The 16,709-nt window shown below is 31.4% G+C and overlaps 3 protein-coding genes and 1 long non-coding RNA gene across 5 annotated transcripts in view; 1 reads left to right on the top strand and 3 right to left on the bottom strand.

Annotated features, from left to right (window-relative positions):
- Positions 1 to 16,709, bottom strand: part of LOC141454592 (uncharacterized) — a 319,464-nt gene that overhangs the window by 20,921 nt on the left and 281,834 nt on the right. The window lies entirely within an intron of this gene.
- LOC141454589 (thioredoxin domain-containing protein 17-like) lies at positions 1,844 to 3,410 on the bottom strand. Its single transcript, XM_074129024.1, has 4 exons — positions 3,131 to 3,410; positions 2,724 to 2,981; positions 2,442 to 2,523; positions 1,844 to 2,041 (listed from the first exon to the last, which is right to left on the bottom strand). The coding sequence occupies exons 2-4, from the start codon at positions 2,869 to 2,871 to the stop codon at positions 1,885 to 1,887; spliced, it is 387 nt and encodes a 128-aa protein (XP_073985125.1). The 5' UTR covers positions 2,872 to 2,981; positions 3,131 to 3,410; the 3' UTR covers positions 1,844 to 1,884.
- Positions 8,747 to 10,443, bottom strand: ND-B14.7 (NADH dehydrogenase (ubiquinone) B14.7 subunit). Its single transcript, XM_074129017.1, has 2 exons — positions 10,283 to 10,443; positions 8,747 to 10,203 (listed from the first exon to the last, which is right to left on the bottom strand). The coding sequence occupies exons 1-2, from the start codon at positions 10,302 to 10,304 to the stop codon at positions 9,656 to 9,658; spliced, it is 570 nt and encodes a 189-aa protein (XP_073985118.1). The 5' UTR covers positions 10,305 to 10,443; the 3' UTR covers positions 8,747 to 9,655.
- Positions 10,469 to 16,310, top strand: Rabex-5 (Rabaptin-5-associated exchange factor for Rab5). Of its 2 annotated transcripts, XM_074128974.1 has the most exons (13): positions 10,469 to 10,627; positions 10,795 to 11,051; positions 11,199 to 11,332; positions 11,414 to 11,665; positions 11,875 to 12,004; positions 12,744 to 12,841; positions 12,919 to 13,175; positions 13,250 to 13,381; positions 13,874 to 13,984; positions 15,006 to 15,152; positions 15,227 to 15,407; positions 15,554 to 15,726; positions 16,041 to 16,310. In XM_074128974.1, the coding sequence occupies exons 2-13, from the start codon at positions 10,879 to 10,881 to the stop codon at positions 16,200 to 16,202; spliced, it is 1,950 nt and encodes a 649-aa protein (XP_073985075.1). In that variant the 5' UTR covers positions 10,469 to 10,627; positions 10,795 to 10,878; the 3' UTR covers positions 16,203 to 16,310. The 2 variants fall into 2 exon arrangements, with proteins under 2 accessions (XP_073985075.1, XP_073985074.1); XM_074128973.1 differs by having other exon boundaries at positions 10,469 to 11,051.

Below are 16,709 nucleotides of genomic sequence, written 5' to 3'. Positions count from 1 at the left end.
ATTGAAAATGTTCGTTATGTCTTAAAATAATAAATACTAATATTATTTGTGGTACACTCACTACAATATGGTATTAGAAAACATAATGTATTTAATTCAGTGTTTTAGTCCTTTATAAAAACGCTAGTGTTAGTTAAATTCTTCCGGTGTTGTAAAAATCATGGAAAAGAGCCCCATTTACATATGTAAGAAGATATTGCTGACAGTTGTGTCCAGTTAAAGGTGAAAGAACGAAAAGTTGAGCAAGAATAAGTCGGGACTTAGTTTAATAGATTGTGCATCAATTTTCAGGTAAACTGGAAGCCTCGAGTACGTCTGCGAGATTCAACTCAATGAATACGGGAAAACTAGCATTATTCTATCTTGCTAGATGACTTATGTCAAGAAGATTCCGAACGATTCTTAATTAGAGAGAGAGAGAGACTAGGTTCTCTTATCGACACTTGAGACAAATGGACTTTTATCGTTTCGTAACGATAAAAGTTTGACCTATCATTTACGAGAATAGGTAGAGAATCCATCACTTGTTAGATGTAATTGAAATTTAAGGAATTTTATAAATTTTAATTACGTACATAAGTCTTACATTTTTCTATGTTTATTTTAATTCTCCACTTCTTAAACCATTTATGAAGAAGTCTAAGATGGAGTTGAAGCGTTCGGGTTACGATTGAAGGAGCTTCGTGGGATGCAAAGAATTTAATAAAAAGAATCACGAAAGTTGTTAAGAAATAGCTTACGTTTTTCTATTAAATTTAACTTAGCAATTTCATATAGAGCAATTATCATCTCAATTAAGATGCTGGACCCTTCTTAGAATACAAAATAAAGCTACAACTGATAATAACTAATTAGCTCTCACTTTACAAGGAAAATTTAAAATTTTACTTTTATAAACAAGCTATTGACTTCACTCAACTAAAAGACAATGTTAACCATGTACCATAGTGTGTAACTAGAAAGTTACTCCTCACTAATCACTGATAGTGTATATTCAATTTGTCGTGACTATACATATGTTACAATTGTAATCTGAAATAGCGGAAAGTTAAGATGAAGGACACTAAAAGATTACATTTAATGTATGACCATACAGTCTTTCTCAAAGTTGGCGATAAGGCGTTAATGGACCCCGAGAAAATTGGGGTATTGAAGCGGTTGAGCGGGCGATGGTGTTTTTCTGATATTTTAAACCAAAATCGAAACCTACCTACTACACTACATCGATTATTTCGGTTTTCGTTAATTTTGGTTCCCGATCCTGCAAATCAAATATCCGTTTGTTGGAAATAGATTGGAATGAAATTTGGATTCAATATTAAGGATAGCTGGGAAGGCACCAAGAGGTCATGGCGTGTCCGTTCTTACACTCTACCCTCACATTAAACAAAACTCAAGCCGTTTAAGGATGTCTGCTCAACTTTCATTTCGTACACCCATCTTTGTACAGATTATACATTTCTTGCATATATTTGTGTATCTAAATTTTCTCACAAATGGATAACAGGAAATTTTAATTCGATTTTCAGCAACCTACTTTGATGGTTAATTTGTATTAATAATAATTGTTTATTTCATTGCAGAAATAATTATGCAATTCTTGCACGTGTTCGAATCCAGTTGCTGTCTCTTGCATTTTCTTTTCCTAGGAGCTTCTTACAGCTCACTGTCTGATGATGGTCTGTGTAGAAGGAGGCCGCCAGCAGTGCAATGAAAACCTCCGGGCGCCATAACCTCAGATGTTGACGCGACTTAAATACAAAAATATAAAATAAATATTAAAAGTGTTAATTGTAATATTGTATAGTAATAACAGAAGATAAATAATAAAAAGGTTCCTAAATGAATATAGACTTTTAATTTCTTTATTTACACCCCATTACTTCAAGAAATATAGTCTTCAAAAAATAAATCTAACAATTCATCATTCCCACATTCATTCTCTTCTAAACGTTTTATACCTGGCCAAAACATCAACGTTGGAATTCGGGTCAGACGTACTTTACTAGAAGTTCTGAATGGATTCTTTGGATCTTTAAAGCTGCAAAACATTAAATTAAACGAATTACACAGTGCTTAACTGCTTTAATAGGAACGAAAATATTTTCATTGAACTCTTGTTTGAAATTAGATAACAAACTAATCTGATATAAGAAATGAATTCTAAACTATGTTTTGTTCAAATTATGGAACACTCCGTTGGAACGCTTAATAATTTTAATGTTATTACCGATAATAAATAAATCCCAGTTATTTATAATATTAGTAGTAACATTTAAATTAAATTCTTTAACGATATGTCAAATTAGTTATTTGTAAAACTGAAGTTTTTAATAAGGATTGGTATGAAAACATTAAACTTCATGAATTAAAGAAGTATGAAAATATTCATACATGAAATTTTAAACTAAAATTAAGAGACAAAATTATGTTCAACTTACTAATGATATTCCAGCTCAATGCGAACCAAGTTTAAATGCTTTGTGATTTTTGTTGAAAGATATTTTTCAACGACAGGTTCCGCTGTGCAAAACATACCATTAATTTAAAATCAATCCTTATTATGTTGAAACATATGATAAATTATCAATTTCATTAAGGTACTATAAAAAAAAACATCAATACTTCAAGAATATCACATTTCGCAATTTGTAATGACAGCTTTTTATAACAAAAACATTTACCATAAAACGGTTTATTATTAACAAAAAAAAAAAAAATACCTTTTACACAATCGGGACACCAACTTTTTCCAGTTTCGTCTCTGGAACCAGAAATAATAAGTACTGCAGATTCTCCTTTATCTTCCAAATTCTTTATTATCTTTTGAAATCCTTCATAATCCGAAACAGTTTGTGATTTCACAAGCATAGTGTTAGATGACTTAGAAATAACAGAATTTCCCAAAAAATGAACTTTATCTTAAGAGATGAGGTGGATTTTTAATTAACTAATACAGTGTGCAGTACTCAGCAAACTCACTGAAACAAGAATAGCCACTGTAGGTTCATATTATACATGGCTAAAACATTGTATAACCTACTGTTATTAATTATGATATATCGATTCTTTATCAATTCTAATCTCCCTACTTAAATTGATACAAATTTAAACTTGTAGTACTACTTACTGCAAATGAATGTATTATCATATGCCTGCTGCACATCTTTTGATTTCGAAAATGATTGACGATTTCATTAGATTGAATTGTATAAACACTGTTTCATTGTAAAATAAATCTTAAGCACAATTTTTGGTGCACAACAGTTTCATTTAAACATAACCAGTAGTGTAAAACGTTAAACTGTAGGGTGCAAATTAGTAAGGTGATGATTAATGATCAATCTGAGTAAGGTGATAATCCTAGCCTAGTCTACTCTCGTACTCTCATGAGGTAATGACCATATGTCCTGAACATGTGGAACTGGACGAGGTCGAATCCACGTACCACTATAACCCCGAGACCAATAGTTCCTCGGAAATAATAGAAATGAAGAAGCAAATTCCAAAATTATTTATTCTCTGTGATTAAATCACATGAATAGTGAAGAGAAAATAAAAGTTACCAATCTATCAAATGAATTCCCAGACATTATAAAAAGGGAATAGGATAAGTGGAGCAGATCTAATTTATTAAAACATAGAATAAGTACAAAAAAAGAGGGACAAATTTCTACAAGAAACTGTCGCGATTCTGAAGTATTCAGAAAAAACATAGACAAAGAAATCGAGAAACTATTACAAAACAAGATAATTCAACCCAGCCACTCCCCCATACACTTTACTAATTTATCAATATTATTAATTTACCAATGTAATAAAATAATAATAATATGGGTTGTACCGGTTGAATAAGATCGTACCATAACTTGCTCACATTTCGTTATACTTCCATCTTTTTTTCACTGTGAATTAATAAAAAAAGATAGAACTTAGATGTAAAAACTAGTGCTGGCCTGTATAGTTAATTTTCTTACCGAAAAACACTCTTTCTCTAGCCAAACTAGCTCATATTACCTTATATTTACTTCCTTCTTCGCTATGTGTAAGAAGGAAGGGAATTAACATAGTTGTTACGTCCTCTGCTGGACGGTATTGTTAATGTCTTTACCAGAAAACTCTCTTTCTATGGTATGAAGAGCTAAAATTTCCTTATATTCCCTTTGTTTTTCAAATTGAGTTGTTAAAAGAGATCAGTAATTGTTTTAATATCAAGTACAGGTCTGTTCTGGACGTTTACCCTCTATTTTAAAGATTCTTTATTATTTCCATTACATAAAAAGGGGGATACGAAGTTGGTAACAAACTACAGAGCCATCTCTTTTATTGATGTAGAACCCAAGTAGTTTACTGGCTTAATTCTGAATAGATTAATTCTCTGGCTCGATTTTCATAATGTAATTACAGAATTCCAGGCAGGCTTTCGGAAAGATTGTTCAACCATTGACCACATTTTTAGCTTAGTAAATTTGTTAAAACTGAAATTAGGACAGTGTATTACGAAAAAAGTGCTTTTGTGTTTTGTTGATCTCAAATCTGCTTTCAATTCTGTTTCGCGACATTTATTGTTTTTAAGCTTTCTCAAATCAGCTTGTCAACTAAATTTATTAATACAATCAAACGTTTGTATTGTGATACACGGGCTGCTGTTTGGTGCGGAGAAGGTATTTCTGAGTGGTTTTATACGGCCTCTGGAGTCAAGCAAGGCTGCCCACTTTCTCCTACCCTCTTCTCCATTTACATAAATGATATTACGGATGTAATCGGAGGTGGTGTAAATATCGGAGGTTTAATTGTTCGTGCATTGTTACATGCAGATGATATTGTGTTGATTGCTGATAAACCGGCGGTATTACAAGAGATGATTAACTCGTTAGGTTGCTACTGTAAGATGTGGGGGCTGGCGGTCAACTTAAAAAAATATGATCTGTAAAAAAAACGAGAGGGAAGGCATGCAATATCTGAAAAATGGCATTTTGATGGTCAGAATATAGAGATTGTAAAAAGTTATAAATACTTGGGGATAAATCTGTCGCCTTCATTGCCTTTCGATAAACATTTAAAAGATAAATTAGGGACTGCTAAATTTGGTTTAAATTGCACATGGAGCGGGATGCTGCCCAATTCAAATATACCTCTAGACTCTAAGTTCAAGATTTTTTATGTCACTTTTAGAACCGTTATGTGCTATGCAACCCAGGTTTGGGGATTTAACCAAAAATGAAACTGTTGAGAAAAATTTAAATTTTTATCTTGTATTATTTGTTTCAAAAAGGCTTTGTGTATGAAACAGTATATAAAAAAAACAAACAACAAAACAAAACTGAAAAGCTTCTTTCTATAAGACAACTAGCTCACATTTCCTTTCTTTTTCGCATTGAGTACGAAGAGAGATATCTACTTTAGCTATAACATTTAATGCTGGTCTGTATAGTTAATGTTCTTCACTGAAAACCTTCTTTCCCAGTGCTAACTAGCTCACATTTCCTAATATTACCTTTCTTTTGCGCATTAAGTAAGAAGGTCTTGATCAATCATGTTGCGACTATCACGGTTGCCCTGTATAGTTCTGCTTTCCAAAAAACACTCTAAATATACCTTAACCAGCTCACATTTCATTACATTTCCTTCGCTTTTCATAATGATTAATTTTAATAGTAAAAGATTTACCTTAAATGTAACATCCTTGGTGGCCTGAATAGTTCTGCTTACCAGAAAACCATCTGAATCTGCATAAATTAGTTCCATTTTTTTTTATATCTCTATCGAATTGAATTTGAATAGTTTATTTACAATTTAAAAACAAATATGTATACAAATAGATGTACAAAAGGAGGTTTCAGGCTGGAGGGCCTATGTACTCTCCATAACTTTAATATTTATATTGGTTAAAAAGTCGAACTTAATACTAAGGCAAAAAAAAACTTTAAAAAAACCTCACTATATGATATCTCTATCGTTTTTCGCAGTGAATTAATAGAAAAAGATCGAACTTAGAACTTTAGAATTATCTAGTGCTGGCCTGTATAGTTAATTTCCTTACCGGAAAACTCACTTTTCTTGCGTAACTAGCTCACATTATCTTATATTTCCTTCGCTATGAGTAAGAAGAGAGAGATCTATCTTAGTTGTTACACCTGTTGACCTGTATTATTAATGTTTCTGTGAGCAAACTTTCTTTCTCTGGCCTAACCAGCTCATATTTTCTAATATTTCCTTTATTTTTCGTAACGAATTAATAGAAAGAGATCTACATAAATTGTAACATCCAGGGCTTGTCTGTATATTTGTTCTCGTTACTGGAAATAAATGTACATCTGCCTATGCTAGCTCACAATTCTTTATTTATCATCGTTTTCTGCAGTGAATTATTAGAAAAAGATCGAAATTGGTTATAACATCAAGTGCTGGCCCGTTTAGATGTTCTTGTTACCAGAAAATACGCAACATCTGCCTAAACTTGCTCACAATTCCTTTTGTTCCCATAATTTTTCGCTATAACAACAGACGCATCTAACTCCGCGATAGTAGCAGGGCTATTTCAAAAAGTTGACATCCTTGTGAACCTTAAACAAAAATGATGAAAGACTCAGTACTGAAGAGAAGGAATTACTAGCAATCATAATTTGGGCTTGTACATTCTTGTAAATACTATCTTCACGGACGATAATTTATCATTCAAACAGACCATATACCATTAAAATTATTACAAAATATTATAAAATGTTGTAGCAGACCTAATCTCACGGATCCCCTAGAAAGAACTTGTTCTGAACAGCCTCAATAGAAGCTATATGTACCTTGCAAAACGGACTCCAAATTACTAAACCATATTCTATATGGGGTCTTACAAGGGATTTATATAATGTGATATAAGAACGGCTGTCAAAGAAATTCCTCGGGTTCCTAAATACAAACCCCAAGCATATGTTGAAATTTGCTTCTCATCCTATTCATGTGCTCTATAAAATCCAATTTGCAGTTGAACGGGATGCCGAAATCCTCTGCCTAGTGAAGGAAATTACACTACACTTGGACAAGTTCAGATCTAAACAGTTCTCAAGGCACCAACGAGATAAGGAATTCAATGCCTTTTGCAAGGTCCTATATTCATGCGGGGATGAGATTGACAAAAAGAGTTTAAGGTCATCCGCAAATAGCAAAAAAGAAGAATCTTGAAAATTGTGCTTTACATCATTAATAAATAAGTTCAACAGAAGTGGCCCCAGATGACATATATATAAATTAACTATCTTATATATAATTAATAGCTATCTTACAAATCTAAAACTAACACCAATGGAAATCATGAACGGTACTAATAATATCACCCAAAATCTCCAATACACACTTACAGAGGAAAAAACCAAAAAAATATCATAACGATCTTGAAATAGATACAGAAACTTATAAAAGTAAGTAACACTAAAGAAAAAACTAAACAACAGAGAACGAACTATAAAACTACTAGACTTAATGTGTATTAAGTCTACAAAACACGAGAAATACATTCCTAAATACGTACCAACAACCTATAATCCTGAGACTAAATTAGTTGGAAACCTTACACCAAATTCCTCAAAGAATTCAAAGTCCTTCTCAATAGAGCCCCAAAAAAACTTTCCATTTCAGAACAAAATGTTAATCCAAAGAACCACCTTCATTTCAAGCCTTTCAAATCACTAATTTAACCAAATCTCAAGGAATAACATAATACCAAATCATCATTAGTAATTAACAACAGATACACATAACTAAACCTCAATAAAATTATTGAAATAAAAAGATTTGAACATAATAAACCCTAAGAAAAGAAACCACCATGACATCAACATCATATGTAAGTGTTTTTATTAAATACACAAAAGACAAGTTAGATCACATACATTTAAACAAAATACAAATACAAAAACGCGAACTAATGCACGCACTAGGCACAGCAATCTCTTGGATAACAGGAAACATGTACACAGACGACAAAGCCAAATATAAAATAATAAAACAAATAGTAAACAATGAATACTCCTTAGAAAATAACGTAGAAAATCAATAGTCGATAAATAACTTACAAACAGATTTAATGCTGATATTGACATAATAAGAAAGAATAATCAAAAAGTAAAAAATTATCCTAGGATGTTTCCTAATGAAACATTAGCTACAGATTTAGGAGAACAGTATAACTTCTTCTTAATCAACCTGCAGCAGTCAGTAAATAAAATAAATTATATAGACAACAGTATTTAGTTCTGTAAAATAGGCGAAATACACTCCAGCGTTATCACCAATATTGAGTTAACGCGAGTGATAAGCAAAACAAATGTTCAATTTATCAATAATGATCCAGAAGTATTGTGGCGATCTAGCTCAATTAAATGCGCACAGTACCAGTACCTTTATATCATAAATACTTCGTTGAACTTTCTGTAAACTCAACGCAATATGAAACTGTATTCTTTTTATATCACCCCTTTAAACATGTGATAGAAATCGTTGCAATCTATGCACATTTTTCGATGGAGCTCAGAAAATATAGTGATTTGTACTCTAGTGAAAACTATGCAATGGGCTACTACTGTAAAAACGTTCAGAAAATGAATTATAAATGTGGAAAATAGAAGTAAGAGAATTATATTAATTAATCATAAGCCTTTTATAAAATATATACGTAGATATTATTTATAAATATTTGTTATATGATTTATGTAGACATTATGATAAGTATCAATAATATGAACGATAAAACTGTATATTTCAAATACTTTTATTCGTTACACACAGAAAATAATGAATTTATATTATATAATATCCCCAAACAATATGTTTTCTGTGAAAGTAATATATTAGAAGTAGATAATATAAATGTAAATTATCCTTGCATTTTAATTTTTTTCATTTGAGAAGCTGCATTATTTGAATGTGAAAACGAAACCATTGGAAATTCTAATCGAATTACACAAAGAAAATACCTACTTCATAATTCTCTATACGATTGCAGCTTTAGCAATAACCAATTTATTATTGTATATCCTCTTCAGAAACCGCATGAAATTCTACAAAACCACATCATCATCGTAAGTCGGCATAAAATTAGGACTTCCACAGTTCCCAGCCCTCAACCCTTCGCCGAGCCCGGTTTCATCTTGAGGAGAGAGGGAGGAGTTATGAGCACATATTATCTAGACAACTACCTGCATGGATAAGTCATATCTAACAGATATATATATATTCCTTACAATAGAGAAGACAATTTCTGTATACTATTAATTTTATTCCTTTGCTAGTTTATATAAACCATAAGCTGTGTAATTCTTAAAATAAAGTTTTTAAAAACTTGTCTGTTCTTCATACATATATGTGTAACTAAGAAAATATTAGAAGCTAAAACAAAGCACCCCTAAACTTAGAATAGAATATAATTTAAGAGAAGAATGTTATCAAGAGAAAATTTTCGAGGCTTTCAGAAATTAGAAAAAGATCTAGCGAACAAAAATTTTGACCAAGCTGAACTTGGGTGTGGAATAAAACCGATCAAAATTTAAAGAAATGGATAAAATCACTGACGAAACCTTTTTTACAGAAACAGTTGCTTAATATAATTCAAAGATTTATTTAAGATACTACAACAAAAAAAAAGTTTTTCTTATTAAATACATTACTCGTTATGTGAAGTCTTCCAAGTTCTTCCAGGATCATTAATGATGCTATAATCTCGTTTTAACGACCAAACGCGGGGATCGTTTGTGTATTTAGGATATTCAGGCTCCGTGAAATTGTAGATGCCATTTTCTAGACAGTATTTTCTGATAGCAAACAATGCGCCAAATGCCAAACTTCCATATCCTCCAAATTTTATACTTTTCCTCCATGCACCAAATATAGCCCCAACTGTAGCACCACCGAGAAAATAATTCCATACATCATCTTTCTTCCTTAAGTTTGTTGCCATGCAAGTAGTAATAACAAATGAGGCTCCCATGCCCATAAATGGCAAAGTGATATAAGCATATCTTCCAAGCGTTGGTAAGTAACCTTTAGGATGGGAATACATAATTACATCTACGGTTGATCCCATCAGGCCATATAAAGCACAGTTTTCTAAGACATTCCACAACTTTTTGTCACAATCTTGTCCTTCGGGTGTATCATAATAGTGGTATCTATTTGGAAAAAGAAGTTCTCGTAAGTATCCCCTTTCACACACTGAAATGTAAGAAATCATTAAACTTCTTTCCTTATTATTTTAAAAATTACTTAATAATTAATAATGTTTACTACTTACCATTACTTTTCTCAAATGACATCTTTTTTGAGAAATATAATTTGGGACAGTTTTCTCTTTACACAAAATTATAAGATAACCATTTTTCAAAGGTTACTTAAATAAAAAAAGATGAACCTTACCAGCTGTTTATTAATGTCAGCTGGCGCTGACAGTGTCTAGCCAGATATCTACGTAACCAACATAAAAAATGCTGAATACAGATATCAGACGAAAAGCAGTGCGAATGGAATTAATGTGCAACGGGATATAAAAGTGAATTGTTTGTTTTTGTTTAGACTAGTTCGTATATGAATGGGGCATAAGTTGGGTTTTACTTTATTCCTAAAAAGATCGTTATAACTAGTAAGCATTTTTTTTAGAATTTATTGTTTACAAAAAAGGGATCATTTCATATGGAATATAGTTTTGAAATAAAAATCTGAATATACGTATTTATTGATCACTTTTTGTTCTTCTAACGTTAGTTTATTGTACAAAATGATTCTAATTTAATAAAACATCGATTTTAGGGTCAAAAAAGTGAGATTCATTTTTTTTTGTCACTCAAAATTTAGTTATAATATCCTGTGTTTTAAGACCGGTTTTGAGATACAATGTATGCTACAAAAAAAGCAAGCCTGCGAATTGATGAATCGTATTTGATGTGCAAGTCATTAAAATGCGAATTTTATGGAAATGAAGAATGGGATGGTTATTGCTCTCTGTGTCATCGAGAACAATTTCAGAAAAAAAGAAAAAAGGAGACGTCTTTTGAAAATATTGACAGGTATGTTAGAATTTTAACGTAAGCGTGCTTTTGGAATGGACTTTTCATTACTTACGTCATTGCAATCTAAATGCCCCGCTAAGATCTCACTCCATACCTATATAATATAATAAATAACGAAAATAATAAATTTTATTAATTTTATAGAGAAATTCTGAAAGAGAAACATAAATCCCCAGTTGCTGGCTTTACTAAATTTGAGGAGAAAAAACGCCAACAATCCGAAAAAAGACATAAGTTGTTAAAGTTAGGTGTATTCCGAAAAACTACTAACAGTAGAGGTATATTTCGCTTGTAAACTTTGGAAATGATTAGCCTTTTAATTTGTAACCCTTTTAATAAACCATTTTGTCTCCTCTCAGGTGGAAGAAACGAAGGAATTTTTGGTCCTGATACCAAAGAAGTTGAAGCGATACGTAGTGAATATCAAGAATTATTTGGTAAAGTGGGAAAAACTGTGGAAACAGATATTCACAAATATATAAGTAGTTTTTATAAGAAACTAGTTATTGAAGTGGATAATCCTAATTCTTCTATAGAAGATCTTTCTGAACGTACCCAAAATTTTTATCAGATATTAACTAAAAAAATTGAAGAAGAGTTTATCTATCGAGGTTTGTGAGTTTCACATATTTCCACTGTAATTCTTTCAGAAATTTAATAATTTTTCCTTTTATTTGCTTTGATGACAGACCAGATATTTTTGTTTCATTATTGTACTTTTTTCTTGAACTTTTTTTTATAAATTTGTAATGGCCTCCTTTCATTTTTCATAGAATTAAAAATTTTCTAGTGCAATTATTATTTTATTGTATTATTTCAGATGTTAGCAATGAATACAAGGAACAACTATTAGATTATACAGAGAAGCATGCAATGACTTGCCTGTATAGACTACTATTTTGTCCCCCTACTACAACTGATGAGGATAAAGATTTGAATATACAGAAAAGGTAATTCATTTTTCTCGCTCTTCTTTAGTTTTTAATATTTATTCAATAAATCACTTTGCTTCGAGGCTTTAAATAAGGAGACAATGCTCACGATAACAAGAACAGAATCTGACTTTGTTCTTTTCTGTTGAGTTGACAAAACTGTCTGGTATGACAGTTGTATAAGAATTGATAAAAAAATAAAGTAAACTTCTAAAAATGCATAACCCTCTGTGCTAGTCAATTCATTTTATTCTGGAATTAAGTTCTCATAGCCTTAATAACGTGTTTTAGGCCTCTTCTATCAATATTTCTGCGCTACCTTTTGCTCACTTGGCCTATGCAATCGGAGGGTTAAGGTTATGTCTGTAAGGAAGACAATGATATAGTCTTCATGCGAAATTGAAGCCCAAGGTCTTTGGCAAGAAAATCCTTGGACACCAATATCCCGCGTTTTCCCTATAAATAAAGTTTATGCTTTCTAGCTAGCCATTTTGCTTTCTGAAAGGCCTTCCGAGGGTTTTAAAATGATTCCATAAAAACGTTGCCTATTTTTTGTCTGCTTTGCTAAAGGCCTCTGTATTTTAGCTAAGAAAATAGTGCTCTGCAGTAATGTATTTCTCAGAAGCTCAGTATTATTTCTAATTGACTAGCTTAGAAATAACGAAAATTGTTTTTTTTTTGTGATCATAATAATAATGTAGTTTGGCAGTACATTTACTAAAAAATAATACAGTAACTGATGGACTGAAATTTTCAGAATACGGCAGCTAAATTGGGTTAGTGCAAAGCACGTAGATTGTCAAATTGATGAAACTAACACTGATGTACACGATTTAGTTTATAGTTCTATAACAGGTAAGAAAGTTGGTAATAGAAAACTTTTTAAAGCTTAATAAAACACTAGTTCACATTAAAACTTTGCTCTCTTGTAGAACTACTCGGTATGGATTCTGCCAAAGCACCACAAGATAAATTGGGATGTGTAGTTAGATGTTGCCGTAAGATATTAACATTGATGCAGAAATGCGTTGGTGGCCCAGCCTCAGCTGATGACTTTTTACCAGCTTTAATATTTGTCGTCTTAAAAGCGAATCCAGCAAGGCTAAAAAGTAATATCAACTATGTGACAAGGTTTTGTAACGCTAGTCGTTTGATGTCCGGAGAAGGTGGTTATTATTTTACAAATCTTGTAAGTATAAAACAAAATATTTAACATTGTCATATTTGTTTTTTAAAAATACAAATAATTTGTTCATTTTCCAGTGTTGTGCGGTGTCTTTTATTGAAAATTTAACCGCAGAATCTCTTAATATGCAAGAAGATGAATTTAGGCAGTACATGGATGGAAAGATTCTGCCTTCAAGTACTTGGGATTCAGCTCTTGTTATGTGTGAGGTAGAGATTTTGAATTCATTTTTCTGTAGACTTTTTAATAAATGTGTACAGTTTTATAGAAAAACTTTACTAAACTACAATGAGAAGCTATCAGCCATATCGGAAATAGTATTGTTTGAAAACCTATTACTTATTCGGGTACTATCAGTTTCTTTTACAGTAGATTCTGAAAATGTGTTGAAACAGATATTAATAGGTTTTTGTGAACACTGAGTAGCAGGCATGATTAAAATTGTTGTGAAATTTATTAGTTTATGTAAAGATTTGCGGTTCAGTTTGAAAAGACAATAAATGTATAAGAATTCATGTTTGAGTGGTTTGGGAAAGTTATCCTTATTTAGCATATTTTCAGAAGCTTCTGATAAAGGGCAACAATGATAATGGAGACAGAAATAATAAAGATATCTTTTAAAAAAAAAAAGAAAAAAGACCTCTAGCCATCGGCTTCCAATCATATTTCACCAACCAGTTCACTTTATTTTTTCTGCACAGGGAATGCATTTAATGGCAGAAAATGCAGCTATCTTTGGAGATCTAAGGAAAAGACATGAAGTAGTCATGAATGAAATTTCAGCGCTTAAAGAAGAGATGTTAAAATTTCAAGTAATATTTTTTTGTTTGATTCATGACATAGTATTGAAATAAGAATATTAGTTAGTAGTATACTATCCGTTCCATATTGATTTTAAAAAAGCTAAATTTCATTTAAGATCATTGATTATATGGACGAAATTCATAAGGTAAGGGATAAACAAAATCAGAGGGCCTGCAAAAACTTGGTCTTATGGGTTTTATAAAAGCAAAACAGAAACAAAATATATGTCTTAGATTTACCTAATAGAATGTTCCAAGACCACTTCAGGAGTAAGTGAAACTCAGGGTAAGAGAATGAAAATGAACTGTGCAAACAATCCGAAAAGTGTACAATTTTTTTCGTCATTTGGCAAAATATAAAAGAATCCGAAATAGATTGGAACGGATGTTTGATAAAAGAAAGGATACAAATCCAAATCCATCCAGTCTTGAACGAACTAATGTGGCTTCCAGGTATCATTGTGTGTGAAACGATTATCTCATTAACGAAAACTCGCAGAGAAGTTCGTCCTTAGTATGCAATTCTGTTCTTGTCGCTTTCGTTTTCTAAGACTTTTTGACGTTTGTCTAAAGTCCGACAATAAGGACAATAATTTTTCAGTTTTTCAGATTTCATGAATGCTACAAGCAATTGTTTTTTCGTCTATTACTCTTAATATTTTCTCACATTCATTCTTAAACTTGGTAACATACTTCTGAAGAGGAGGGCAGTGTAACTATACGCATTTACTTACCTACCGGTACAATTTATGACAGAGCCAACCAACGAAACTAAAGACAACTTACAGATAACTTAACACTTCCGTTAAGTTTAACTTTAATGGAAATTTTTTTATTTAGAATTGTACGATAACACTTTTAGTAGAAAGTCTTGTGTGTTCCCACTATTTTTTTTTTTTTTTTTTTTGAACCAGTGAAAGATTGTGCAACATACCAATTTCAGTTTACTCTGATGAAATAACACGATTGTATTCTGTATTTTTGCATACAGTACATGAAAAATTGTAATGCTAATTTCAATTATTTACAGGATGAAATAATTGTTAAAGTGGAACAGCTGCGAGACGAAGTACCATTAATACTTCGTCCAATAAGGAAGCCAACCGACTTAGACGCCGACGATCCTCACCTTCCTGATCTACCACCGCCATTATCACCGCAGATTGTTACTAATAATGTAATTGACTTAATCATTTGTTGTCTTTAGTTTCAAAATTATAAGAAAAATAATAAGCTCAATATTTTGTACAGGTTACAAGAGATGAGAAAAAATCTGTTGACATAGAATCTCCTGAATCACCTGAATGGCATATTACGTCAATGCCAGACCAAACCTTAACTTCTGTTACTTATGATTTTGATTTGTCTGATCATTCCGGAGGTGAAACGAGTATTTGTGAGGATCTAGGGTCTAATGTGTTTCAATCTCTCGGTAAAAAGTTTTTTTTTTTTCTAACATAGTACGAAATTATATAAATAAAACATGTTTTTTTGTTTATCTTATCATGAAGAAGTTAAGAAAATACTGCAAATTATTTTATAGCATTGTGCAAATTATTTATTTTATATCTTCCGCAGAAACTGGATCTGTTCACTCACTAGATTTGAACGCCTACCATCCGACAGTACCACCATTAAATAAGGGAATACGTTTTCCGGATGAATTTTCATTATTAGACACAGAAGAATCTCCAAATTCACATCTATCTTTGCCACCTCCTCTTAAGCCACAGCCAACCCCTACCTACCATGTAAATATTTTGTAATAAAATTATTGATGGTTACTTAAATAAGTGTATTCATAAAAATGAAACTAAAATATTTTTCTTATTTATTATTTTATAACATTTCCTGTTTTCTTTGAGACATGCAAATGATGGGTAACTCTTATAAAAAATGGAGAAGGTAATTCTGAGAGGTAAAAGTGGCAAGTGCGTGATCATTAGACTTGAGTTTTGCATATGTATTTACCTCTTTTTTTTAAAAATTGGCTTATCCCATTTTACTAATATATTTTTAGTTCGTGCGTTGAAATAATTAAACTACTTTTGGTACTGTGTTCTAGGGATTTTCTTCCCAAGGTTGGCAGATACCTAGCATTCCTTGTGATACTGGAGCAACCCATTTGGCTTTTGACATCGAAGCTACTGGTGAAGAAAACAGAAAAGACGAAAAAAACTTCAAAGTAATAGCAAACAGTGCGGGTAATAATGACAGCCTCCTGTAAGACAATTAGGTCGGATGCTTATATAAATTTTTTTGTTATAAATACCCATTTTGTTTTTAGTCTGCATGTTCCTAATATTATTTAAGTATTTTGGGTTTTTATTTTATCTGCTGAAGAAGAAGCATTTATGACAACTATAAGTTCAGATGTGTAAATGAATCGACGAATCAAATAAATATTTCTTTTAAGGAATATTAATTGTCTTATAAACAGTTATTATTATTTTTAGGTGGGTAGTCTTAACATAGAAATGTTGAGTGAATTCCAAACACCCTCTATCCATAAATAGTAAAATGGCAAACTTTCTTAAGTATTAGGGTTTAAAAAAATGTTTATATTTTTCATTAATTTGAAAGTAATAAATTAGTGGTATTTAAGTATGGTTAAGAAGTGGTATTTAAGGTATTTCGAGATGGTCTAATAATATTTTTAAATGGAAAATCCTTTATAACCAATAAAATTATATTTTTCGTATAATACTTTTTAAATAACTTTCTTAATAAATTG

This window comes from Rhodnius prolixus, unplaced genomic scaffold (genome assembly GCF_049639745.1).
Source record: "Rhodnius prolixus isolate KJV_2025 unplaced genomic scaffold, Rpr scaffold_9, whole genome shotgun sequence".
NCBI classification, from domain to species: domain Eukaryota; kingdom Metazoa; phylum Arthropoda; class Insecta; order Hemiptera; family Reduviidae; genus Rhodnius; species Rhodnius prolixus.
This window is presented reverse-complemented; position numbering and strand designations above follow the sequence as displayed.